General features: G+C 39.5%; 3 protein-coding genes across 4 annotated transcripts; all 3 read right to left on the bottom strand.

Annotated features, from left to right (window-relative positions):
• Positions 1-128: 128 nt before the first annotated feature.
• mtap (methylthioadenosine phosphorylase) lies at positions 129-17,728 on the bottom strand. The gene is made up of 8 exons (XM_069167625.1): positions 17,627-17,728; positions 14,577-14,663; positions 14,372-14,430; positions 14,029-14,196; positions 9,121-9,223; positions 7,957-8,196; positions 2,359-2,481; positions 129-1,489 (listed from the first exon to the last, which is right to left on the bottom strand). Exons 1-8 carry the CDS (start codon positions 17,720-17,722, stop codon positions 1,451-1,453), a joined length of 915 nt encoding a protein of 304 aa, XP_069023726.1. The 5' UTR covers positions 17,723-17,728; the 3' UTR covers positions 129-1,450.
• A 741-nt stretch (positions 17,729-18,469) lies between these two features.
• toporsa (topoisomerase I binding, arginine/serine-rich a) lies at positions 18,470-22,484 on the bottom strand. Of its 2 annotated transcripts, none has more exons than XM_069167932.1 (3): positions 22,331-22,484; positions 21,725-21,789; positions 18,470-21,403 (listed from the first exon to the last, which is right to left on the bottom strand). In XM_069167932.1, exon 3 carries the CDS (start codon positions 21,398-21,400, stop codon positions 19,097-19,099), a length of 2,304 nt encoding a protein of 767 aa, XP_069024033.1. In that variant the 5' UTR covers positions 21,401-21,403; positions 21,725-21,789; positions 22,331-22,484; the 3' UTR covers positions 18,470-19,096. The 2 variants fall into 2 exon arrangements, with proteins under 2 accessions (XP_069024033.1, XP_069024032.1); XM_069167931.1 differs by having other exon boundaries at positions 22,354-22,484.
• A 710-nt stretch (positions 22,485-23,194) lies between these two features.
• On the bottom strand, positions 23,195-25,021 carry ndufb6 (NADH:ubiquinone oxidoreductase subunit B). Its single transcript, XM_069167182.1, has 4 exons — positions 24,762-25,021; positions 23,956-24,048; positions 23,562-23,606; positions 23,195-23,333 (listed from the first exon to the last, which is right to left on the bottom strand). Exons 1-4 carry the CDS (start codon positions 24,939-24,941, stop codon positions 23,268-23,270), a joined length of 384 nt encoding a protein of 127 aa, XP_069023283.1. The 5' UTR covers positions 24,942-25,021; the 3' UTR covers positions 23,195-23,267.
• Positions 25,022-25,399: the final 378 nt, after the last annotated feature.

Below are 25,399 nucleotides of genomic sequence, written 5' to 3'. Positions count from 1 at the left end.
AAATATTAGTCTGGTTTAGTTTGAGGTAGGTAGATTAGCTTTATAGACCCAAAGGGAGATTTGACAACACAAAGGGAACCAACCACCCACCACCACACCTCACCCTCCTCTAAAACCACCAGTCCCCATTCGCCTTTGTAGATCTTTAATACGACCAAAGCCATCAACAATCAATTCAATTAATCGTACATCAAGAATTAGGGTGTTTTCAGATTGAAGTCATACCATGAAATCAATAGCAAAATAGATTTTTCAGCAAACACTCCTGTTTTAAAATCGGAACATTATCGGTCCATTCAAGAGGATGGAAACGTAAGAGTGCCGCAATTCGCAGTCAAAAATAAAACCTTTAAATCTCAACTGCACATACAATATAGTAAATCAGTCCAAGTTACACAAGTTTCTAATGTTTAACGGTGTGCGTTTACCTGGTTAAAGCACGGACTTAAATAGTCATGCTTTGTGTCAAACTCTGTTGCGTTTATGACGCATAGAGGACGCATTTAGTTGAAAATGGATAAACAAACAGGAAATAAAAGGAGGAAAAACATATTTTGTGAAATCTTTAGTTTGATGAAGTTCAAGTGATGCAAATGCAGACAAGTAAAATATTGAATGAAATGAATTAATACTGATGATATCGCCAGTAAATGTTGTCAAACATACCGGTATATCTCAAACACTGTGAATTAGCAGATTCAATTATAGATATAAAAAAATTTAAAAAAGTGTTTGGATGATCAGTACAGAGCGTAAAAGAAAATCCGTTTTGATTCATGAAACGCAAAGCAGTCATAAAGAGCAAATGAAAATAAAAGTATTCCACAAATTAAAAAAAATGGCCCCAAAAAGCAAAGATAGAAACATTATGTTAATATTGGATTTTTTTTTTTTTTTAGATTAATATGACTTTTCTATAAAAGTGTATGCAGGGATTCCAGCGATTTTACTTCAATAAATCCGACAAACATTAAGACGTCAGATTCCATTTAAAAAAAAAAAAAAAGTAAAAGTAAAAGTGAAGTAAATAAGGCAGTAATTAAGGATCATTGTGCTAAACTTGAATAGCATTTTTATTTCATCCTGCATCAACAGAAATGAAGACACCAAAGGTTTACAGGCAAGAAAATGTATATATATCTGAAACATTTGCAGACCAAAAAAAAAGAAAAAAGAATATAAAGATAAATATACTAAATATAGCATAGACTTCAAATCATTTGAAATATTTCTGACACAATGACGAAGAGAAGGAGGTGTGAATCAGTATGAAGAGGAGGTTATATGTGGATTTTTGAATCAAGACAAAACACAAAGTCCAGCTGAATACACAGCATGTGCATTATTTATGTCAGGCACTTTATTGTGATTCACTGATGACTAATCCAGAGTTGAGTCAATTTTGTCTTTGTGCCGTCTGGTATCTTTTTCTTCATCGTTTTCCACACGCTCAGTGTTTTGGTAACATCACGGAAGATTGTGCCATTGACTGTAACAGAAAGAAGAAAAAACAGGTTTTTTTGTTTTTTTCCTTTTATGACATCGATACAATAGAAACAACCATACATATAGTGATGTGAAAGCTGTCTGGCAATTGTTTCTGGTGACTCTGACGTACGTTTCTTCAGCAAATGTAGACAGAAAAAAAAGGGAACCAAATGTGCAATATTGAAGTCACACAAAATAACTTCAATAAGAGGGAGCTTGTTCTGCACTTCATCCAAAGACTGAGCATTTCCAGTAAACAAAGATACGTTTTGGAAAGACACTGAAGAACTTACTTTACTGCAACTTAAAAGTACTTCAAGTACATTCAAAACGTGATGCAAAGGCTGTACCCAGTGTAAAAACACTCTTGTGGTATCATTCCTTTCAGCATTTTTCAAATGCCGAGATAATATAATATTTGTTTTTATTGTACATGTATTATATTTCTTACCGAATATACCGATTTATAATAGTAATATGCATCATCAGTCAGGGTGCAATCCAGTAAAATGCATCACTGCAGGCGGTGAGCCTAAGTCGAGTCAACTTTCATAAACGTTTGGTATTTGGAACGTAGTCGTGCACCATGTGGTTTGATTCGTCATTTGAAACGACACTTAAGGAAAGGCAAGTTTATTTGCATAGCACTTTTCAACAACAAGGCAATTCAAAGCGCTTCACATAAAACTATTAAAAAGCATCAAAACATAAAGCAAAGGAAAAGGAAATTTAAAAACAATTAACAAAGTTTAAGATGTGGTACAGTGAGAACACAGCTCAAGATAGCCGGCTGGAAGGTAAACAGACCGTCTTTCACAACCTCAGCAAAGCTTTGCTGAATGGAAATGAATCATAAATGTGGCAGCTTACTTTCAAGGTCTTCATTGTCTGAGCCCAGTCCATCTGACTAATCTGGGGTATTGCAGTCAGCAAGATACTGCTGGCTTTGTTGGCATTCTCTTTCATCGTCTTTAGTACATTGTCAACACAGACCTAGAGGACAAGGAAGAAAGAAAAAAATAAATAAATAACAGCAGCCATTTGCAGCCAGCAAATTGCACTTCCTTCAAAATGTCACAGTTAATTTGTATTTAACAAAGAAGTATCTTGTCGCGTATGTGGTGAATGTCTGCACTGTGAATAACACTGTACGATATCGAAAGATAGTAATTCATGATCAAAAATAAAAAATAAAAAAGGAGACACCCTCCTGTTAAATCAGAGCTGCTGATGTGATATCAGATTTTGTACATTTTCATCTTCTACATTCAGTAGTGCTCTCAATTATGGTCAAGAATAAATTGGTTGATATTGTGTGCATTTGTTATTTTCTACAAATTCAATGAAAAGTCATAAATACATCAGTGGGTCAAAACTTTGTGGACTGTGGAGGCAGTAAGTGGCTCGAAGGTCCGAGGGGCTTTCCCATTAGGCCCGAGTAGGACTGGCCAGCATTCACATCACATTAATCACACCCGAGCACGCTCGCATCATCATCATCATCATCATCATCATTATCACTATCATCATGCATGTGACAGTTTTATACAAAAGTATCATTTTTGCTCCAAATACAATTGATACATTTCCTACATCTAACTTTGCAGTTGATTACTAATTCATGTTACAGCTGTTTTTGTTTTGGGTGGAACAGACACGAAGGACAGCCGGCCTACTCTAAACTGTCCTCAAACCTCATCTGTCATACAAGGAAGCAGACGCGAGAATGCGATCCGCATCCCCCACATTTCTACGGAGACCGATATGAAACATGACACGGTGGAGTAATGGTGACATTTTATCCTCCTCAGCGGTAACTTCCTGGTTTAGATTTCACAGCTAACGCGTGCTGTCGCAGAGCGAGCAGAGCTCGACCCGATGCCTTTATGTCCGCGTCTCCAGAACACTGCACACCGGAGCGATCGCAAATTACCAAACATACTGAAACTTTGCGCTTAAACGTACCAGAATGCGACTGCGGTCTACCGAGTGGGAAAGAATCTGCAAACAAGAGCTTGTTGTGTACCAAAGACAGAATTCAAGTTCGCAAGAGTATACCATTTCAATTGAGATCAGCCTTTGACAGAAAAAGGAACACTTCGCTCGGAATCGTGCGAAACGATAACATGATAGCGACTGTCCTGAACTGCAAGGTCATCAGCCGAAAGTGAAACCATCTCGAGTTCAGTCAAAGCACTGTCACAACAGGACCTGCGAGTAAGCCTCAGAAATACTTGTTAAATCAGCAGTGATCCATCCAAGTGCAGATGTGAAGAGCATTGTGCTCTTTAACAGCCAGCTGTGCCCTGTACACCACCGACTCATTATGTGGTATTAATGCCCAGTCTCTCATACCACTTCAACTACCAGGTCTCTCATACCACTTCAACTACCAGGTCTCTCATACCACTTCAACTACCATGTCTATGTTCACGCGCGTGTTGAGGGTAACCTGTATACACCCGGTCTGCATCGTTGTACTTTGGCTACCTCATATATGGTGTTTCTATCGTTCATTGTGTTTTCAAATGCGGTCCACCATCTCCGTCTTTTTAACTTCCGTTTATAGGCTGTTTTTTTGTTTTGTTTTTTTAACTTAGTAAGCACTTTGTGACTTTGTCAATGAAAAGTGCTGTATAAATAAAAACTTGACTGACTTATTATGACACTGGCAATCACATTATTCAGCCAGTATTAATAATTAAAAAAAAAAAAAAAAAGCACAATAAGCATGCTTATTTATCTTCTGCAATCGTATTCGCAAATGGAAGTCTCAGTCACGTGGTCAGGATCTCTGGCCGAGTCATTTCTGGAATAATCTATTAATCATTATCACATACATTATGTGGTAAAAATTCATAGATCATTCCAGATACGAATCAGCCAGACGTGCAGTACAGGCCAGTAAATTACAGCGTCGTTTCTGTACCGTGTTCCGTCTCCTGTAACATGCGTTAACCCTTTCGCTTCAGTGCGCTTTGTTTTTATATGTCACACTGAATGACCAGGCTCGTGTTTTTGTGGCGTCTGCCAGGATGAAGCTGATGACTCAGTGTGACTCAACCTCCTCTGGCAGGGCTTCCACCGGAGGCTGGCAGGCAAGCCGACTGGGGAGGGGAGGGGGAGGAGGAGGAGGGGAAGGCCAGGAGGTAGTATCAGACATGGGAGGGGGTGGGAGGGCGGAAGGATGTGGCGAGCGCTGTGCAACAGGAGGGGGAAGAGGTCAGCTGCAGGAACTCGGAAGTGGAGTTGTGAGTTGTGCTGGATCAGTGACAAATTACACAAAACTCGCCCACACGCAGTATATCAACCGTCTTACCCCGAGCGCCTGACAGAGGGTAGGTCACTCGGAAGCCATAAGAAGCCACAGACACGCTCGTCTTACTTGCTGATCCGCAGATGTTTCAAACCTCCGTGGAAGAAACCATCATACTGATTAAACTTGACTAATCTGGTCTAGAAACGGACACGTCAACAATAACGTTTGTCTGATCCGTTTTATTTTCCACCAAAAAAAAAGGAAAAAAAGTTATTGTTAAATTTCTGTGCTGTAGTGCACATGCATTCTCGGCGCATGTGCACTACAGACTTCCAAGTTTCTACATTACACTTATTACAAGTTGAATATTTGGCTCCCAAATAATTTGCGATGTCCCAAATCGTGCGTGCACGTCCGTCCTTTAAAAGTAGACTTTCATTGAGCACCCAGTAGTTTTAAATTCTGCACATACGTCATTCTGCTCAGTGAAGCTCAAACATTCTCATGTCAGATCAAGAAAAAAAAATTATCTTTGACTGCAGGGGGACTTTAAAGATGCAATATTTTGGTGATGTGCTACACCCAAAACACTGCAGAAATTTCAAAATTTTATATCTTTTTTTTTTTTTTTTTTTAGCATTTTAAAAGCATAGTCTTGTTCATACTCACAGTTAAATACAACTGAAATTGTCTGGCTGCCACCTTTTTTTCTGTCAGTCATATCAAACCTTCCACCATCTGGGCCAGTGGTTATCAAACTTTTTTTAGTCACGCCCCACTTCAGAGGAAGTGCCCCCGCCGCCCCAACAAAATGGTAATTGTTGAATTTTTGTTGAAATAACAACATTTTGTGACTCCTCCATCTGTGCTTTTTCAAATAATAGAATAAAGATTTTCCAATCACTTTCAAGTAAACCAGATTGCTCCATCTGACATGAACAAATAAAATGTGCAATCACTTTGTTAGAACAATGCAAATAAAGTTCTTTCTGTGCAAAAAAAAAAAAAAAAGAACTAATATTTATCAGAAAGTATCTCACGGTGGCTGCAATTCACCCGTTTTGCACGAAATTTCTTTTCAGGATAATAACAATAAAGTTCAACCTGTGAAAATCTTATTACAGGTTAAAATATTTGTCAACAAAGAGTTTTACCGAGTTTAACGCCGCATATTGTTTCGACCCAGAGATTCTTTAAAATGAGAAATGAGGCGGAGAGACGAACTGTACATTTGCGCAGATCCTGGGTCCCATCGCACCTCCAGGGACGGCTTGTTTATTTGACACGAGAACACGTCATTTACTCATCACGCATCACTAAACTCAAACCGGAGGGAATTACAAATAACGCCCGACTCGTGTCACTTATGCTGCCGAATACGAACGGACTCTGGGCATTCTGGGTAAAAAAACAAAACAAAAAAAAAAAACGTTAACGATCCCAACACGCTACAATGTCTTTTCCAAACAATAACGTGCAACCTGTGCAAAACAAAACAAAATTAGCACAGATATGCGTGAGCCATCAAGTTGTTTTTTTTTATCAGTATTAGTGGCTGCAACGAGCCTGCTTTCCAATACAAATCTTTTTTTTTTTTTTTTTTTAAACGGGGTTGCAGACTTGATACGGCCACTCTCAATTCATGCTCAATGTTGAGAGCTTCGATCTGTATTTTGTTTTGAGAGAGGCAACAGCAGAAAGGCCGATCTCACAGGAGGTAGGGTGCGGCGAAGGGAAGCAGAATGCCCACAGCCCCTCTGTCCGATGAGAGGATGCTCTGTAGTGCTTTGTACTTTTGTAATATGTGAAGTTCTCAATAAGGTTCTTGAAATTAAAAAAAAAAAAAAAAAGAAATTCTGCATTTCCCCCTGCGCCCCCACCTGAAATACCACTGCGCCCCACTGGAGGGGCGCGCCCCACAGTTTGAGAACCGCTGATCTAGGCGCTAACGTGGGAGGACTGGATGTGATAATAATCACAATAATTGCGTTATTGCACAGCTTGGCACACCTTAGAATTTTACACATTCTGCCAAATTTGATCAAAAAGAAATTAATTTTTTGCGGAGAAAACGTTTGTACATGTCAGACCTTAAAACCTATCCTTATTTTGGAATCACTGGAATAAATGGACCTTCCCGAGGCTGGCTGCATATGGTATCAAAGACCACGTTTTTTACCAGCTTCTGGAAAGCACCCGGAGGATGAGTGAGGAGAAAAAAGTTGGACAGTTTATGCTCTCTCGCGCATCCAATGACAATTGGCTGAACAATGACACCGCTTATAAGATGCTTTAATGTGATGTAACTGCCCTTCATTTTTATTCAACAGCTTAGTTTGCTGATGGGTCAATAGGACATCCAACGGTTCAGCTGTGCATTTTAACGGTGCACTCTGCAGTACCACAAGGTACACGACTTCAAAACAACCCGTCGCACCTTATAGGCTGTTACATTTTGAATTGAACGATTGTTGGACTTCTGAGTAAAAAGGGACAGGCCGAGCATCGCTATAATCTCGATTGGAGTTTTGAGAAGAAACCATTGCGGGTGGCAAACGGCGTTATTTGTTGACAGAACTCGATCGAGGAGAGACGGAGCGACAAGTGTAAAGACGTTTAGCAAATTTATCTCGGAGCGCTTCCCCTCCCAGATCCAGGTGATGTTATCTCTACGAATGTTCTACATTCCCAGATAAGGAGAGGCACCTATATTACCCTTGAAACGCCAGACTGTCTCCGTCTATAGCTGTAACACAGCCTACGCAACTTTAATTGGGGTCATGTTATTTTACCGAAAAAGAGACACAGTGGTCTCAAACCAGGCTACAATGCTCCATCTGCAAAGTTTGGGGATTGCCACAGCTTAGTAAAGATAAGTTAGCAAATCAGAGGACTATTCATCACAGCATATACAGCATATCCATAACGAATGCTGCAATAAGCTCATGTTTTTAGATTGCTGTAACCCAGTGATGTAAGCTTGGGGTGACAAATTGTTCACTGAATTAAGTTGATTAATAAAAAGACAACTTAAATTTTGATACAACTAAGATTCTGTTTAATTTGTTGTGCGGAGAAACAAAGATCAGGCAAGATATGATTAACAGGGCTTCTTCCACTGCCACTGACTCGAGACACAAAAAAGGACACTAGAGACATTAAAAGTAATAAAAAACAACGACAGTTAGGACCTTTAGCCCTCCACTCACCGCCTCCTCATGTTCCTTCCAACAGTCGTAGTCTGTTGCCATGGCGATGCTGGCATAGCACAAGCCGGCCTCCTTGGCGAGGACCACCTCTGGCACAGTGGTCATATTGATGACGTCAGCACACCACTGGCGGAACATCAGGCTCTCTGCCCGCGAGGAAAAGCGAGGCCCCTCGATGGTCAGCATAGTCCCTCGCACGTGACACTTGATCCCCAGACTCCGCGCCACCTCCACCAAAACCTGCACCAGGACAGACCGTTAGTAACGGTCTTCATTGAGCCAATGAGAGAGGAATTGAAAAGGGTTTACGTGGTTCAAATAGCTATTCATGTGTGTGGGAACTTCTTATCTGTCCATTGTTTCAGTCTACTGCAGATAAGCCAATATTTATATGTTTGTGACAAATGCTACCTTAAAAACCAAATGCTTTTGGAGAGCTCCTCTGTTTTGTGACCAAAAAAAAAAATTGTTTTAAATATAAACAAAGTGGGAATTTAAAGGATAATTGCAGTTTGTTTCAACCATTGATGTGGCTACGGGTCATCTATGGTAATCCTTATTAGAAATTGTAGGTCAACAGAAAATTCACTTCATACTTTTTGTATTATTTTACTTTATCAGCCAGATGATGAGCAGTGTCTGGTGTTCGCCTGACAATGAAGTTCTGTCCGTTTAGTTTTATCAGATCAGAGAATCTTTTTCCTCATACTTTCAGAGTCTTTTGAATGCCAACGGCCCAACTCCGTGCAGGCTGCCATGTGCCTTTCACGCTGAGTAGCTTCCATCTAGCTACCCTCAGTTAAAGGCCTGATCGATGGGGTGCTGCTGAAATGGAAGGATTTCTAACCAAGGACCAACTCAATTACTCAGTTTGACCGAAAGTATTAGGAGTCATGGGTGGTCCGATGCAATATTCTTTCTCCATTGGCCTTTTTGGCCAGTAAATACGAGTTTTACCAGCCCCTAGTATATACAAAAGAAGTTCTCTTAAGATAGGGTTCTCTAAAAACAGGTTTTCACTTGGTTGTTATGGGTCACTGAATTTCCATTTGTGGGAATGAATGCCACATTTATCTATTTAAAATGACATTTATAACCATATAAATTGTGCAAAAAGCTAAGGGGTCTAATACTTTTTGAAGTGACTGTCCAATGTGGACTTACCTCTCTGGTTCTGTTGCAGAAAGGCTCAGCCATGGGGATGTGACACACACCTGGGGGACTGGTGGGCTGTCCATCATGCAGCGTTTGAGCTCTCTTGGTAGTCCTGGCAACAAGAAGCAGATAAGGTAAACAGAGTTCATTATCAAAGCAACCCAGGGAAATTACAGATCTCATTATGTTGGGCTCTCGTTGAAAAATTTGCCACATCCACATCAAATAATGAATTTGATCTAGTTTGCAAATATCAAACATATCAATATGTTATCAATTTATAGACAAGTAATTTTTTTTTTTAACCTTTTCTGATAGACAAATCAAAAATCGGAATCAAAAAGTTGAAAAATAAAAAACTGAAAAGACAGACTGCCTGTGTAAAAAACACAAGTGGACCACATAATTTGAGGTTGTCAGCATGAACACTAAGGATAATCGAGGAACAACGAGCAAAGTAAAACTATTGCTATAATCCTCATATCAGAATTTGGCAGTCCAGACACAGTTTCCATCATTAGTCTAAATAACATGTTATGAATAGCCCTTTTACAGCTAAGCAGAACTATACAAGCTTTAGCACAACAGCAGCCGCCTGGTCAAGAGCTTCTGCCCAACAACTTTCCTCCAGTTTCCACCTCATGCCGAGTCAGTGGCGTTGCAACAGGCCCGGTGCCACCCTGTCTCCCCTCAGCTCTTTATGGAGACCGGTCAGGAGCACACAAGAGACTGATTCACTTATCCCAGTGACCTGACAACATCAGCGTTTCTGTGCCTCCATGTCTCAGCTTCTTATACAAGTGTTTAGTTATATGAAGGTGCATAACGGAACCAGTCAAAAGTTCATATCTACCGATTAAAGGGTTTTTCTTTATTCCTACTCGTGTCTACAGTGTTAAACAACAATCAAGGTATCAAAACATGTTTTAAAATTTTAGATGCCTGAAAGAGCCCACCGTTTGGATTTCAAAATATTGTCAATATCTTAACCAGATTGTCAAAAGTTCACTGATAGAATTTCTGGCCTTCTCGAGGCATTTTTGAAAAATAAAAATTGGGTTATTTGCTTTATACCAATGGTACAAAGCAAATAGCCCAATTTTTTTTTTTTTTTTAATTTTTTTTTTTTGTAATCAATACTATGGGAGGAACCTCTAAGTCAAGTATGGAGAAATTACATACAACGCTTTGACAGAGTTCAGTGCGGGAGGTGGAATTTCAAGAACACAATGTTGGAACTGGTTCATGAGGAGTGCCCAAGGAAAGGAAGATCAAAAGACGTACATGCACTGAAGTTCCTGCTCTCAGAAACGGCAATTAATGGCACCCAAGACTGGAGCCCACATCACTGCTTCCCAGGGTTCAAGCAGCAGACACAATTCAACATCCACTGTCATGGTGGTAGTGCTGCTGCACAGAAACCACCGCTGTGGGAGACCAGTGGAAAACTCGACTTTGAGCTTACGAGGCAAAATTAGCATCAGATGAGATGGTTTGGGACGAGTTGAAGTTCAGAGTGAATCTATATTTTTGCTTTATATAAATATCTAAAATGTGCTATTCAATAGTTGTGACTTACGTTTTGAATGTGGAAAATAGACCAAAAAAAAATTATAAAAAAAAACCAAACAAACAAACAAACCACGAATGGGTAACACTGATTAAACTTTTATTTGACATTGTACTTATTATATAAAGGGGTCATAAAAAAGATTCTTCTGTTGTGCCGACACATGGCACCACTTTCTGTCTCTTTTGTTTTCTCAAGGATTACCGAGTCATTACAAAGTTATCTTGGACATCCAAAATATGCATCCACCAACAGTAATCTTTTAAATTGATGCCCAACCCCATCTCTTTTATTCATAAGCCCAGCATTGGTAGACTAAAGCTGTTGTATGAATGTTTTCCAGCAGCTGCAGCCCTGCCCTGCTAAAAGCCAGTAATACTGGTGTGTGAGAGAAACCATGAGCCGAGTACAATGCCTGCTTTGGCTATAGAAATCGAGTTATCTTGGCCTGGCATTTCATTAGCAATGCCATTTCAGAATCATTGTTACAGAGAATGACTCCCACACCCTCTAATTATCAAATATTCAAATTATTCCTAAAATGCAAAGCGCATGTGCTGCAAACAATTGTATACTAGATATATAGAGCAATTCTACAATCGTGCAAAAATACAGCACTACTCAGATTTATAATCAACGATATAAACACGAGTACAGTTTGAATAAAAAGGTGCATCATAGTTTCAGTATTATCCATGCAACCGTTTTGGATTGAATCTTTCTTTTAAATTATGTCAATGCAATTTAGTGGGCATTATGTTTCACAGAATATAAAATCACTGTCATATTTTAGTAAAGAGGACAGACACTCGAGTTTTTAAAGCAGAAATGTACAAGTCAATTTCTTTATGAGATGAGGTCATTTTATTTGATCTAACAATGAACCCCAGTGCTACCGAAACTCTTATGAAGTTTGCATATTCTTTAGATTTTTATTGAATTTGACCTCCTTAACAAATAAACTGAATGTTAATGTTGTCGAGATGCCATTTGGCCAGAAAAAAATAGCACTTTTAATCACGCGTAAAGCTCGGCTTCTGATGATTAAATTGAGGATCTTATTGCAAAAGACGTTTTGGAACATGAGGAATGACACTTAAAACCAGACAAACCTGGCACTCATCGATAGCAACCAAGTGGGTGATTTGTACACAACAAGAATGGAGAGGCGATTACATAAAAGTTAAGCCTTCAAAAACACGCTGTCACATGCTGTAGAACAAGTCTGAGCAAGTCCCAACAAGCAGCTTCCTCATTTCAGATAAATATGTGTCGTCTGTGCTTGATATCCGCGAGCGCATCGGCTTCGCCAACTCTGGCCAAAAAGCCAAAGGCTATGTGGTGCGGTCATGCACAAGTTTACTGGGAGAACACACTGATGCAACTGTGGGAAGGCAGTTTACTACTTATCTCCATTTAACCAGCCATATGCCAACTCGTGGATAATAAATAATATAAACAGCCCGTCTCAATAAACATATTGTGTTAGCTAATAGAATTTGTGCGATCGCCTCGCTGAGAGCACAATACTCTCATGCTCTCTCTATGCTGCACAGCAAGTGTATAAGTATATGCCTTGAGGTCAGAAAGGGCCGAGAAAGTGCTATTTGCTATGAAACAGAAAGCTTCAGATCGGGTTTACCAGCAAGTTTGTTTAAGGAAGAATTCATAGTCACCGAGACAGGAAACCTGGTGTGTTCAACTATAATCACTTCAAAGCCGTGAATGGTTTCAAATGATAAAAACATAGAAGTGAAAGATTATTGTCGGAGGTTTCGTTGTGACTGACAACATGGACAACAATATATGAGCATTGACTATATACCTAAATAAAGACAGCAATCAGTCAACCATATCAGGACAGTCCTACCTTCATGAATGTTACACTGGCCAGTTCTTGTTTGAAACTGTTGCCCCAGTTGTATCGGGGGGGGGGGGGGGGGGGGGGGGTGTCATTTTGGAGGACGTAGTTTAAGCTGCTGTTAATATGTAGCGTAGCCTCATTGATATAAATGGAGTGGGCAAAATAATAGAAACCCCTGCACCAATCCACAGCCTCCAAAATGATCAGAAAACAGAATGATTGAAAAGTGCAAGCTGAAATTCTCACAACTCGGAAAAAGCGATGCACTGAATGAAACATGAGACACACACAGGAAGGAAGCCACAACTGTTCACAGAAGTATCTCTGTAGCCAGGTTCGAGCTCCAATCGATCTGTCATCATGCTGGTGTTGCCACTGGTGGAATGTCACAGTGACAACATTTTTAATTCTCACTGAAGCCCAAACTGTGACACTTGAGATCAACACAAAATAGCCAGCACATGCTAACATTTTTTTTTTTTGCCCACTTAAAAGAAGAGTAAACAAATATTGCTTTTGACAGATGACGTCAAACATGGAGAAGCACTAAGCCGTTCTCAACCCACCATCTCAACACCATTTGTCACTCAGTAACATTAGTCCTGTCAGTGAGCCGTGTGGGAAGAGGCTTGAACTGCTGTACTACAATCACAGGATCACAGCCAACGACAACTTTTGACAGAAGGTCAAACAGATGTAAAGAAACAGCTTAAGACTGGGTTTATTTCATGAAACAACAACAAACTATGTAACCGTCATATATTCACATAAACTGGACACTGTTTATGATACTAATTCTCAAAAAGGACAGCGTTTAATTAAGACGTAACACACTTAATGTGTGTGCTGTTCTGTGTTCTATATTATATTAATGCTGTGTTTTACTATAGGTGTTAAAAATACCCAAGCAGTCAGACCAAAAATATCAGTAGCGAGTTCAAAGTTATGCTAGATCCTTGAATAGAAGTGGGATTGGACAGTCTAAAAAGCTGCTTTATCATATTTAATATTTTTTACTGTTATTTTTATTTCTTTACCTGTGACTATAATGCTGCTGTAGTGAAAACATGTCCCCTTGTGGGATTAATAAAGTATCTATCTATCTATCTATCTATCTATCTATCTATCTATCTATCTATCTATCTATCTATCTATCTATCTATCTTTTGTGTTGCCCCACAGACCCCGAGAAAAAAAAAAAGTACAACTTTACTTTTTCTTTGCGATGGATGATGCATAGTTCTGTTTGAGTGTACACATGCACATGAAAACGAACTTCCCTTCCTGTTCAATCAGATAACAGTGAGCAACAACTGATGCTAAAATATGTATGTAAATTAATTCGAAATTTCAAAAAACAGGAAAAAATGTTAAGGGAACAATGTGAATTACTGTCACATTCTTCCCTGTTTCTCTTCCTGGTGCTGGTATGAGAAACAAATACTGGAATCTTAATCCGATGATGGGGTCATATCCGGCTAACCTGTCAATGAACTGATCTATGATGACGATATCTCCTGGTTGAATCTCCTCCCGAAGTGAGCCACAGGCCGTGGTGGCCAGCAGATGTGTGCAGCCCTCTTCTCTGAGTGCCCAGATGTTGGCCTGGTAGTTCACATTGGATGGCATTATGGTGTGTTGTCTCCCATGCCTAAGGATGGCAAAAGTCAGCATTCAGTATGTACATTTATATAGTCAATGTCAGAAACGTGAAAATATACGCTTTAAATGTAAAACAAAATTCACACTGCCCACCATATTTGAAAAAGTGCAAGATTTTCCCACTAGATGGTGCTGATACAGAAAACATAGAAATGTCCTCTTACCTTGCAAGGAGCACACATTCCACATTTTTTATCTTCCCCAGTATCAGGGCATCTGATGGCTGTTCAAGAACAGCAGAATAATCAAATTACACCTTTAAGACGTCTACATGGAATTATTTTCACAGCAACGTAGGCCAGAACACAAGCAGAGCTTTTTGTTTACTCTGCTCTGTTCAACATGAACGCTCTTTGGAGCACAACTCACCTTTCCATACGGTGTGTCAACATAACGCTCGGTTCTTCCCTCCAAGATATCTGGATCATCGAGACCTGAACCACCAATTATTCCAATCTAAAATGAAAGATTTTTTAGAAAAGTTCATACTGCACTTCATATCGGAAGCAGCGCTTCTGCCGGGTTCACCAAGCTGCATTTGTGAATTTTAAGACTTTGGTATTACCACGCAGAATGCGATTGCATACATGTTCCATTATCGTACCTCCTAAGGATGTAAGTATAGTGTTATTTATTTTAGTAGAGTACTTTTTTGTACTTTCAAACAGAAAGTAATAACAATCGCAAATGATATTAATTCAATTCATGTGTCCTGGACCAAGATAAGAGCCATAAAATTGACCGCTGGATTAACCTGCTAAAAATGTGGAATGCATTCCATTTCATGCAAGTCTTAGCTAAAACTGAAATTTACCCAATTTACCCACAGACAATGAGCTTCTTTGCTACTGTAGATAACGGTGTTTGCTATGGACCAGATGGTGCTGACTAAAAAACAGTTTCCTGTATGCCACATCCGCTGTCACAACAGTCCTGTTTTAGTTAATAGGTTGTAATGTCTCAACAACCCACTATAGATGTACAAATATTTTGTGGCTAACAAACACTATTAATTAAGGCAAGGAAGAGAAAATATTTAAGACTTCTTAATACCTTCGAAGACCTTGTTTTGAGTAGACATAACAACATAATTTTAAAAGACTTGTAAAAACCCTTCATATGTATACTAAATTAAAAAAAAAAAAAAAAAAACATTGATGAAACGGTAGAATGTATCTTGCATACAGTGTGAAGGAATTAGAGAATGAATAAAAACATAAAACAAAAATAAATGCAGTGTTTTAAACTGTATGACATCCTGACAAACGCCAAGACACTGGTTATTTCCCTTTAGGGGAGATGGCTGTCTTTGTTTGTACACATTTACACAAAGTTGGTTAACTGCGATGCTCGAAGGGAAATCCGTTTACTCAAGTACCGTATTTATACATCAGCTTCACAACATGTTTACTTTCCTGTTTTACAGTCAGTTGGGAACAATGATCGAGGGAATTTACTACGCTGTCGCATACACTTAAACATATTTAAGAGGCAAATACTGTAGGGCTTCCCCTAACGATCTCTATTACAAATTAATCATGAATAATCATTAATAATCATTATGTCTGTAAAATGTTAGAAATCTAAAAAAAACTTGTAGAGATGGGACCCAGCACAGGCCCCACGGCAGCATATTATCATGATACTTAAGTAATGATCAAGATTTTAAACATGTTGCAGTGTGCTGAGCATTACAATAACCTCCTGCATGTTCAGGTTTATTGACTTTTTTTTTTTTCTTTTTTTTTTTTTTCTTTAAACAGCCAATCCGTTTATGTTGTATGTATGCAAGATTTGATTTGCTAAAATTTAGTTTTCAGTCTGTTAAATTCATTTCAATTGTAAAAAATGGAGGGTGTAGACTGACCACAATTTGTAATAAAAATCTATCAAAAAGGTTGAATGCACCGGATTTAATTATTTATGCATGCATGTACAGTGGTGTGAAAAAGTGTTTGCCCCCTTCCTGATTTCCACATTTTTTTTGCATGTATATATATATACTTTTTCACACAGGGCCATGTGGGTTTGGATTTTTTTTTTTTCTCCCTGAATAATAAAAACCTTCATTTAAAAACTGCATTTTGTGTTTACTTGCGTTATCTTTGACTAATATTTAAATTTGTTTGATGATCTGAAACATTTAAGTGTGACAGACATGCAAAAAAAAATTGGAAATCAGGAAGAGGGCAAACACTTTTTCACACCACTGTATGTCTGCATGCATTTTTAGTCATTGCTCTTATTTTGTTTTTTTTCCCAAAATAATTATTTTGTATCTATGTTATTTCCTATACCTCATAAGTAGTTGTAAATTTGTTCATATTATGTGCACTTTTTTTTGTCTTTCTCTATGCTGCTGTGACAAGTAAATGTCCCCACTGTGGGATTAATAAAATGTAATCTAATCTAATCTAATCTAACGTGGGTCTGCATTCATTTTTCTTATACTTTGTGTCTGCGTATCAATATCATATTGACCTGCAAAATATTGAGGTGCCATATTGACGTTCCCTGCACCCCTACTTTTCCAGAGGTTACAATGTCCAATATTTGTTTTATAGAGATGATGACGTGGGCATTTTAAAAAGGTGGCAGCTTGTGGTGCTTTTGAACCATGTTGTTTATGCTCACAGGTGTTTCAATATAAAATTACAGGAAACCCTCTGATCTTAAAATGGCATCCGACTCAAAAGCGAAACATCATTTTATGAACCTTCATGACTGCATTAGTTTTAGCTGGTGTTTCAAATAATATTTTTTTTAAAAAAAGAGGGTATCTGACTGTTGTCTTAGTTACTTTGGAGATTAACATTTAACATAAAAACACAAGATCTGACTCTGAACTATGATTCAAAGTCAAAGATTAAACCATTTGGCAGCATGTTATGTTCTTAAAACTCCTTCCACATCTGGTCAGCTTGCGGCTCCGAAAGCGTTTACACTGATAATAAATACACATCAATGTCACAGCACACAACAATGTACAACTGGAACTGCCTTAATATTACCAACCTCGCGGGTCCACGTAAATTATGCTGGTAATACTTGGTTATGTGCATTTTTTTTTTTTTTTGTAGCGTGGACCTGACAGCCGGCGAGCAGCCGTCAGGTACCGCGAGTCAAAGATGCAGCGTGCACTGCACGTGCCACACACACACACACACACACACACACACACACACACACACACACACACACACACACACAGAAACCTTGCAGGGAAAAGTCAGCTCGTCTTTGTCAGCCATATCCACTCACTTTACAGACTGAAGACTTAGTACGGCTTTGCTAACACGATGCTAGCACATCTGGCATCAAACGCATTGATTTCCTCCTCCTCCCCCCGTTGAGCGTCTTTAAACACGTAATGGTTCACCTGCTAAGACTTGCAATGTCACATTAAAATGCAGGTTTACCTTAATGGGCACCGTGGACGCCATGCCGCCTTTAGTCTTGCCTCCAAAAGCGAAGTTGAGCGGAAGATGCTTTATCGTCTCTGCCGATAACAACATCCGGCGGCTCGGCGGACTTCACGCGGTTCACTTCCTGTTCTTCATCAAAATAAAGGTGGTCACTGGAGGTTTTAGGCTGATTGTTGTGTGCATTTTACGGATAACCGGGGTTTTTTTTTTTGTTTTTAAAGTAAACAATGGTATACCTGGATAAATTTACCTTGCAGGAGTACCCCTCCAACCTCGAAATGTACCGTGACACACATTTAATCTTCCTGGCTTCACAATATAGAGCTCATAAAAAAATAAAAAATAAATCCACATTTTCCAGTCTGTAATAGTTTTTTTTTTTTTTAGCTTGACTGAACACTTAAAAGTTGGAAGTGTTCTATTTGAATATATATCATGTCATTATTTGTTTTTATACATCCACAACTCTTCTAGCTGTGTTATTTTCTGTTGAGCACTTTGAATTGCGTTGGGTATGAAATGTGCTATATAAATAAGGTTGCCTAACCTATATTTAATTATTCCTTTCATAACTGTATCTTCACCCTGCATTACCTTGTTTTACACCTTTGCTTGATTTTGTTGTTACATTAGAGACAACAAAATGGAGGGGGGCAGAAATCCTTTTAAAACACTATACTGTGCATGATTATGGCTTTTTTTTTTTTAGTTTAAAAACTTTATTTTATCACCTTGGCTTTAGTGTCAAGACGTCAGTTTATCACGTGATCGGTTCCATCACGTAGTTATAATAAACAGAAGCAACAATGAATGTAAAGCATGTTAACACTATGGCCTAAATATAATTAGTTTGATTTATTCAGTGTGAACATACCTGAGATAAGGACACAAACAGCATAAACAAAATAGAGCACACCCAGTTCCTCATTACAATTTATTATCAAATAAAAGTAATCACAATAGAGCCCCTTCTGTAATCCAAAAATCTGCTGCAAATACTAAGCAGTACTCTGCAATCGGTGGGTAGAAATTGTTTTTTCTCAGGAATATTTATAACAACCAAAATGTAATCAACATTATCCCTGAGAACATCTTGAAATCAAAATACATCATACAACAAAATGAATTTCCAGAATAATAAGTGAGATTTCAGAAGATGTGCGGCTCCCCATATTATTCCATTCTGTTTTAGTCGAAGTGGCACGTTGCACATAAAGTAGCATTGTTGTCGGTGGTTGTTAATGGGTTTGAAAAGTTCATTGATTTAATGATGTCCTCTGTCTAGTTCTGTGCTCGTCACATACACCAGTGTCATTTGAAATGTCTCAACAGAAAACAATTGTGACATATCGATGGTTTTCACCATCACCTTTAATTGCTGGGGACCTTTTACAAACTAAACATGTTTTGATCTAAAATGCTGGTGGCAGGCTTTAGCAGCGGAGGGTAAATCCATCTGTTGGGTTATGACAAGTCCTCTGCAGGTGTAGGGTCTACTGGGTCACCTGTGGTACTGTCGATGCAATTATCCTGATTGGTGCTGCTGGACTGCGAGATACCATCCTCAGCCAATGTATCGCTGTCACTATCAATGGTAATGACAGTGGGTGAGTGCTTCTTTGTGCGTTCACTACTCCTGTGCCTTTTGCTTTTCTTCTTGTGTTTCTTCTTCTTCTTATGCTCTAAGCTGAGACTGCCACTGCTCTTTTCTGATCTCTCTTTGGACTTTTTATGATGCTTCGCTTTGCTTTTTTTCTTGTGTTTTGTTAATGACATTAAGTCACCTTCTGTGTTCGAGTTAGAGAGTGTGTTTATGGATGATTCCTCCAAATGTCTTGTTTTGTATTTCCTCTTCCCGCCAGGCTTGTCGTGGTGAGATTTCCTTTTGGCTGCAGGGGAGTGGCTGCTGGAATATGTCCGAGAGCGAGAATGCCTCCTGTCCCGTCTCCGTGAGTCTCTGCTGTGGCTCCTGGAGTGAGAGCGTGACGGCCAATCTGAATACTTGTGGCTCCACTTATGTGACTGATAGGTGTGATCGTTGTCCCTCCTTTTATAACTACTGTAACTGTAGCTTTTGCCACTGGAGTACGAACAACCTCTTTCAGTGGAATGAGTGCGGACACTGCAGTGGGAGATCATTGGGCTTCTGCTGGTGCACCTGCGCTCTCCACTTCTTGACCTCCTCCTTCTCCCATGGTCTCTGTCCTTCAAACAGTGTCTCTCCCTAGATTTCTCCTTGTTGCCAAATCTCCTATCAGTGTCTTTTCTGCCTGACTTTTTGGATGTCTTGCATCTTCTGGATGTTGAAGAGCTTTCTTTTGAATGATGATGGTGGCCTGTTTGTACATGTTCTGATCGTCCACTGGGGTCACTACTTTGTGAAGCTGCAGGACTGAGACTGCTGAAACGGATGTGTTGAGGTAGAAGAGGCACTTCTTTAGTATCTTCATTGGCAGACTCATCAGAGTCAGAGGAGAGCTGAACCAGCTCAGGAGTCCTGTCTTCTGTTGGCTTAACAAAACCTACTATGACACAGTCATCGCTCTCAGAAGACACACACTCTTCATTAACATGTTCACCCTGAGTCAAGTCTGTTGGGTTATGAGGACTCACTTGCTGTGGAGAAGCCCCAAACTCTCGTGCCTCCTCCTCTAAACTGCTGTCTGAGTCAGTGTCCAGTATTGAGAGGCGCTCTGGTCTGCCCTGCTCTGTTGTCGTTGAATATGATGGCCCGGGCGTCTCATCATCCCACAGAGAGTGGCTGAGCGTAGAGTCTCCTGGATGGTCCAACTCTGCAGAGATTTCCTCATCCTCTGAGATAGCAATTACAGATGAGTTGGAGCTGCTGTTTTCATTTGAGGAAGACGGCGTGTAGTCGTAGACAGCATGCTGATCGTAGGCCTCCATGTTGAAGGGGGCCCTCGCGAAGCTGAGGAACTCGTGCAGAAAGTGCTCTGTGCGACCCTGAAGGAACGGCCTGAGCTCTTCCTGAATAGCTCCGTCCTCCATGTCATAACGGGTAATGCGTGACATGATGATGTGCTGAACTATGTTGACCAAAGAACCGTGGGCCCCGTATAGCACACTGAGTTCTCTTTTTAGCCAGGGGATCAGTCTATGTAGGCAAGCAGGATTTCTTCGGTAGAACTCGGCTGACGTGTCTCGGGAGCGCCCACCATCCCGGACGTTGCGAACCCTCGCCCCTCGTCGGTACAGCTCTCTCCTGAAGTTGATCATTTCTTGCTCCCTGACATTGTTCACTGCCCTGCCTTCACTCGCAGCTCTCCTCTTGGCTGCCAGCCTCATCATCATGTGCCGAATGTAGCGATCTTGCGACTCTTGGGGAGGATTTAAGGTTTCAAACATTACTCCGTTGTCTGGAGGTGGAGATGTCCTTCTCTGCATCTGTCGACGGACTCCGGTGAGAGTTGTGCGGTATCTGAACCGCACTCCCTCAAAAGTCCCAAAAGCGTAATTATCCGGCTGCTGCAGGTCATACTTCTTAAAATCTTGCTCTGATTTTATACTGTGATAGATTGAATGAAATGGCTGTTTGCATAGTGGACACTGTGCTTTGTTCTTGGACCACTCTTGAATACAACGGAAACAGAACTTGTGCAGGCAGATGTCCAGGTATGAAATATTGTTGAATATGTCCAAGCAAATTGGACACTTGGAGTCTGGCGACACTTCTGCCGACATTGCCTCAGAGGTTTTTCTTCTGCCACTCTTCTGGCTCTGTTGCAGGGCAATCTTGACTGCCGACATGATCTGACATGAAAAAGAAAGATTTTAGTGTGGAAATTCTCACATCATCCAAAATTCCAAAGATTCAGGTCAAATCATATGAGTGATGTCTCATATCAGACCTTGTTTCCACAATTAACCCTGTTGTAGCACATACACATAATAATATGGATTGAAAAAGAACACATTTCAAGTAACTTCTATCGAACAGATTCAACTCCACTTAAGTCGGTATGTTGTGTCAGATAAACTTTTTTTTTTATCACGGCTCTGAAAACAACAAAATGTACCAGCAAAAAATATTTTTCAGAGGACACTCTGTGATGTTATAACAATATGACTTACCAGCTCGTTTTGTTAAGATATCCTTCCCAAAAACAAAAGAGGAACCGTCTGTTGTTGTAAAAACACTTTAGTGCAGAAAACAAGAGAAAACAAGAGAAATGAGTTCTCCCTTGAACAGAGTGACGTCACACACCATGAAGGACCTGCAGCAGCGCTTCAACAGAACATACATTTATAATCCATTGCTAATATCGACTCGTATTTTATAACAAGACATCGGAATGAACATACCAGCTGCTGAATCGACAGTATTGTTTTGTCCGCCTACGACCGTGTTGTTTATCGTTTAGTCAGCTTTAGCAGTTATCGTTTCCTTCGAGAAGTGACTAATGTCGGCCAACAGTGGCAAATATACATCTAATCTACGTGCTGTTACGTATGTAGAAACAACCCCAGTATTCACGCAGGCCGCGCTGTGGAAAGTACATCGATATTAACATTGAGGAAAAGCTGGAAACTGTAGTTATCGAACAGATTAACTTGGCTTGGCTGAAGTTAGCAGGCGAGCTAACTCGGCTAGGTCAGAATGGCTAACACCGTTTAGCTCGGGAGCCTAGCATCTTTGCGGCGAGTTAGCACGTTTGAGAAAAGTTGTTTAATATTTACATCTAACTTCCTCAAACACGTACGTGGTTGGCAACTGAAGAGTTCCTCCTTTCCGTCTTGTAGAAGCCCATTCATCTCTACGTTGCTCTCATCCCCGGGCGACTACTTGTAGATATCTAACCTGGCTTCCAACTCCTTCCACGGCGCATCTTCCTGATATTTTTAAATTGAAATCGCAACTTCCGCTTTTCACAATAAAAGCACCGTATTCACATTTTGAAAAAAACACCGAAATCGTTTCCGTCCTTCGCAATAAAAGTACCACCTTCTCATTTAGAAGAAAAAAAAAAAAAAATATCAAAACCTATTTTTGCCCAGAAAATGAAACTGTCAGAATAAAAAAAGAAAAGATGAAAGTTTGCCCTTCAGGTCAAAGGACAGGATACAAGTCATTAAAAGTCATAAAAAATTTCCCCTCGGGGATTAATAAAGTAAATACCTACCTACCTACCTACCTATTACAGTCTTGTTTTTATCTTTAACTATGCTGGTAAGTTATTATCAGTATTTACTTTATGGTGTGCCAAAGTTGGTATAAATCCCAAATTCTCAACCTATATAAAATGCTGACCAATCCCAACTATGCAAATTCTCCTCTCCTCTCAATTGACAGTAGTTTTAAAATTTGGATGCGTTTTCCTTTATATTACATCCCACCCTAGTATCCTACTTCAAAATTCCAGGCATCAGACTAGTTAAAAAGCAAGTTGTGAAGTTATTATTTTTGGCTAACACATGCTGCACCTGAGTTTATTTTTTTTTATCAAATCTAAACTAAATCCAAATATTCTCAATTTAAAAAAAAAAAAAATTCTCAATAGGAACATGTCAGCATGTAAATTCAGACTCATACTTAAAATTGGATTTTTAATATTTTAATAGCATTTACACAGTTTTTACAACAGAAACTCAAGGAAATAATTGAAATATTTCAACTTCAGTGATGGCCATGGGTCTCGGGGAGATCTGGAACAACTTCTCCTGTCTCCAGAATGGTGTCTCCCTGAGCACAAAAACAACAAAAGGTCAGAAAATTTGCTTTTCCTCCATCAAGACATCACAGACAAGACAAATTCTGAGACAGAAGCAAAATCGGTCTATCTGGAAATCATACTTTGTTATGGCTAATGTGCAGCTGCATGTACCAAAAATTGTAAAAAGGATTATAGCGTTAAAAAAAAAAGAGAGAACAAAGGTAGACTGTTAGAATTAATAAAGGAGTCGTACTTACAGGGAACAGCCTGGGTTTCAATTCCACAATGCCATAAGGTCTTTTCTGTGGGGAGTAAAGACATTGTTATTTAGTATGCCTCGTGATCAATACATTGTCACATGATGAATTTTCCATTTACAAACTAACACCGACAACTTCATAAACTAAGTAATGTACGGCATAAAGTCAATGCAGCATGTTCGTCATTATGTATCCCTGCTTTCTTTGCATGTTACCCTACTTGTATTCTACCCAAAGATGAAATAAAACTTTGAATATTTAACAATGTACATTGATGAACTCTGTATCATGGATCTCCAATCCATTTCCAGTAATGACTCTGTATCTTGCATCGGTAAGTGCCTATGAAATAAAATATTACAAATACTGTTGAACATTTCTGGTAACTTACAGCGATATGGTATTTCACGTAGTAGTGAACAAGCCAAGCAGGTATCAACAGCCGTGTTAATGTGAAAACGCCACCTTTGTATGCTTTGTAGGTCTGTAAGGAGAAGCATAAATATCAATACAGGAGTAACTAATAAGTCACAGCATTTACCCTGAGATCTTGAATCAGGAAAAACATGCTTGAACCTAAAGCTGGTCCTTTTACACCAAGTAGGTGACATTTTTTTTTTAATGTAAAAATAGAACAAAACCCAAATCATACAAACTCAACTCAATCAACAGAGAAAAATCCACAAATGTTCACGTTTGAAAAGCTGGATTATTTGGAAGTTTGGCATGGTAAATAACTTCAATCGAGTGCCCAGGGATGTTGGGTTTTGCATATTTTGAAGCCCCTAAAAGCATATTTGTGCCATTCTGTGACATATATAACATCATATTGAGTAAAATTTTACATGATGTTCAAAAAAGTTAATTTTCTCTGGATTTACAAATCTTACTGCAAAAAAAACCAAACTTAACTTGCACATATTACAGAAGATGCGAGATCATTGTGATTAAAAACCAACCATTGTTTTCATATAAATGTACCGAGTTAAAGGCCATCAGACAGTTTATGTTAGAAAGTCGTATACCGAATAGACAGACGTGGTTTAAGTAGCTGCTGGTCAGTCTTTCTTACCTAATGAAGTATGAAATGGGACACTCACAGCAGATATATATATATATATTTATTTTTTGCCTTAAACCACCATGTGCACAATCATTTCAGAACATTACATCCTGTCGGGTTAGCTTAGCACTCACGTAAAGCCTCCACAGGCTCTTCGGCTCAAGAAAACCAGCCCAGAACTTGGCGACGGCGCCGGGAGGCTTCGCTTGCACCACGGGCTCCCTCGGACTTAGCTCTTGGTCCTTCAGCCACTGTCTCCGGAGCTTTGTTATCTGATCGAAACGCAGCTTCTCGTCCGGCGTGTACCCAGACATCGCTTGTTTCAGTACAGTCAACCTCAAGCAGACCTACAATGACACCGCGGAGGACAACTTCCCTTTGACGGGCGAGCGCACCAACGAAGAAGAACAGTTCGACGGAAGCTAGTGCGCCACCCGCTGGACGACGGTGGATAGTGGCGGACAATCTGTGACAATACGCTTATTTGGATTTGGTTGTTTACGATGCAGTAAAAAGAAGAACCTCATTGAGTCATGCAGAAAAGTGTCAGTAAAAAAAAAAAAAATAAATACTTTGAGAAAAATGGCAGAAGCTTTGAAGTATCTGTAACTGTCAGGTTTGTTCATACATTGCAAGGTCTGTTTTTTGATGGCACATTCATGACATGATATTTTACAGATGAGAGCCGCATTATTAAATGAATTAGCAACAATTTAATATTTTTGATACTTTCAGTCCATTAAATGGCAAAATAAACCACAAAGAAGACAAG

Source organism: Embiotoca jacksoni, unplaced genomic scaffold, assembly GCF_022577435.1.
Source record: "Embiotoca jacksoni isolate LCO1_2020_lvr unplaced genomic scaffold, fEmbJac1.0.p SCAF_4, whole genome shotgun sequence".
Taxonomy (NCBI): Eukaryota; Metazoa; Chordata; class Actinopteri; family Embiotocidae; genus Embiotoca; species Embiotoca jacksoni.
Note: the sequence above shows the minus strand (reverse complement) of the source record. Positions and strands in the feature narration are given on the sequence as shown.

Coding starts and splice junctions, on each gene's coding strand:
- ndufb6 (XM_069167182.1), bottom strand. CDS start 24,941: ATGTCTGGGTACACGCCGGACGAGAAGCTGCGTTTCGATCAGATAACA. Junction 24,049..24,761: donor AGAGCCTGTGGAGGCTTTAC/GTGAGTGCTAAG, acceptor TTCTCCTTACAG/ACCTACAAAGCATACAAAGG. Junction 23,334..23,561: donor TGAAACCCAGGCTGTTCCCT/GTAAGTACGACT, acceptor TTTTGTGCTCAG/GGAGACACCATTCTGGAGAC.
- mtap (XM_069167625.1), bottom strand. CDS start 17,722: ATGTTGTTATCGGCAGAGACGATAAAGCATCTTCCGCTCAACTTCGCT. Junction 14,431..14,576: donor TTGACACACCGTATGGAAAG/GTGAGTTGTGCT, acceptor GTTCTTGAACAG/CCATCAGATGCCCTGATACT. Junction 2,482..7,956: donor GGAAGGAACATGAGGAGGCG/GTGAGTGGAGGG, acceptor CTTGTCCTCTAG/GTCTGTGTTGACAATGTACT.
- toporsa (XM_069167932.1), bottom strand. CDS start 21,400: ATGTCGGCAGTCAAGATTGCCCTGCAACAGAGCCAGAAGAGTGGCAGA.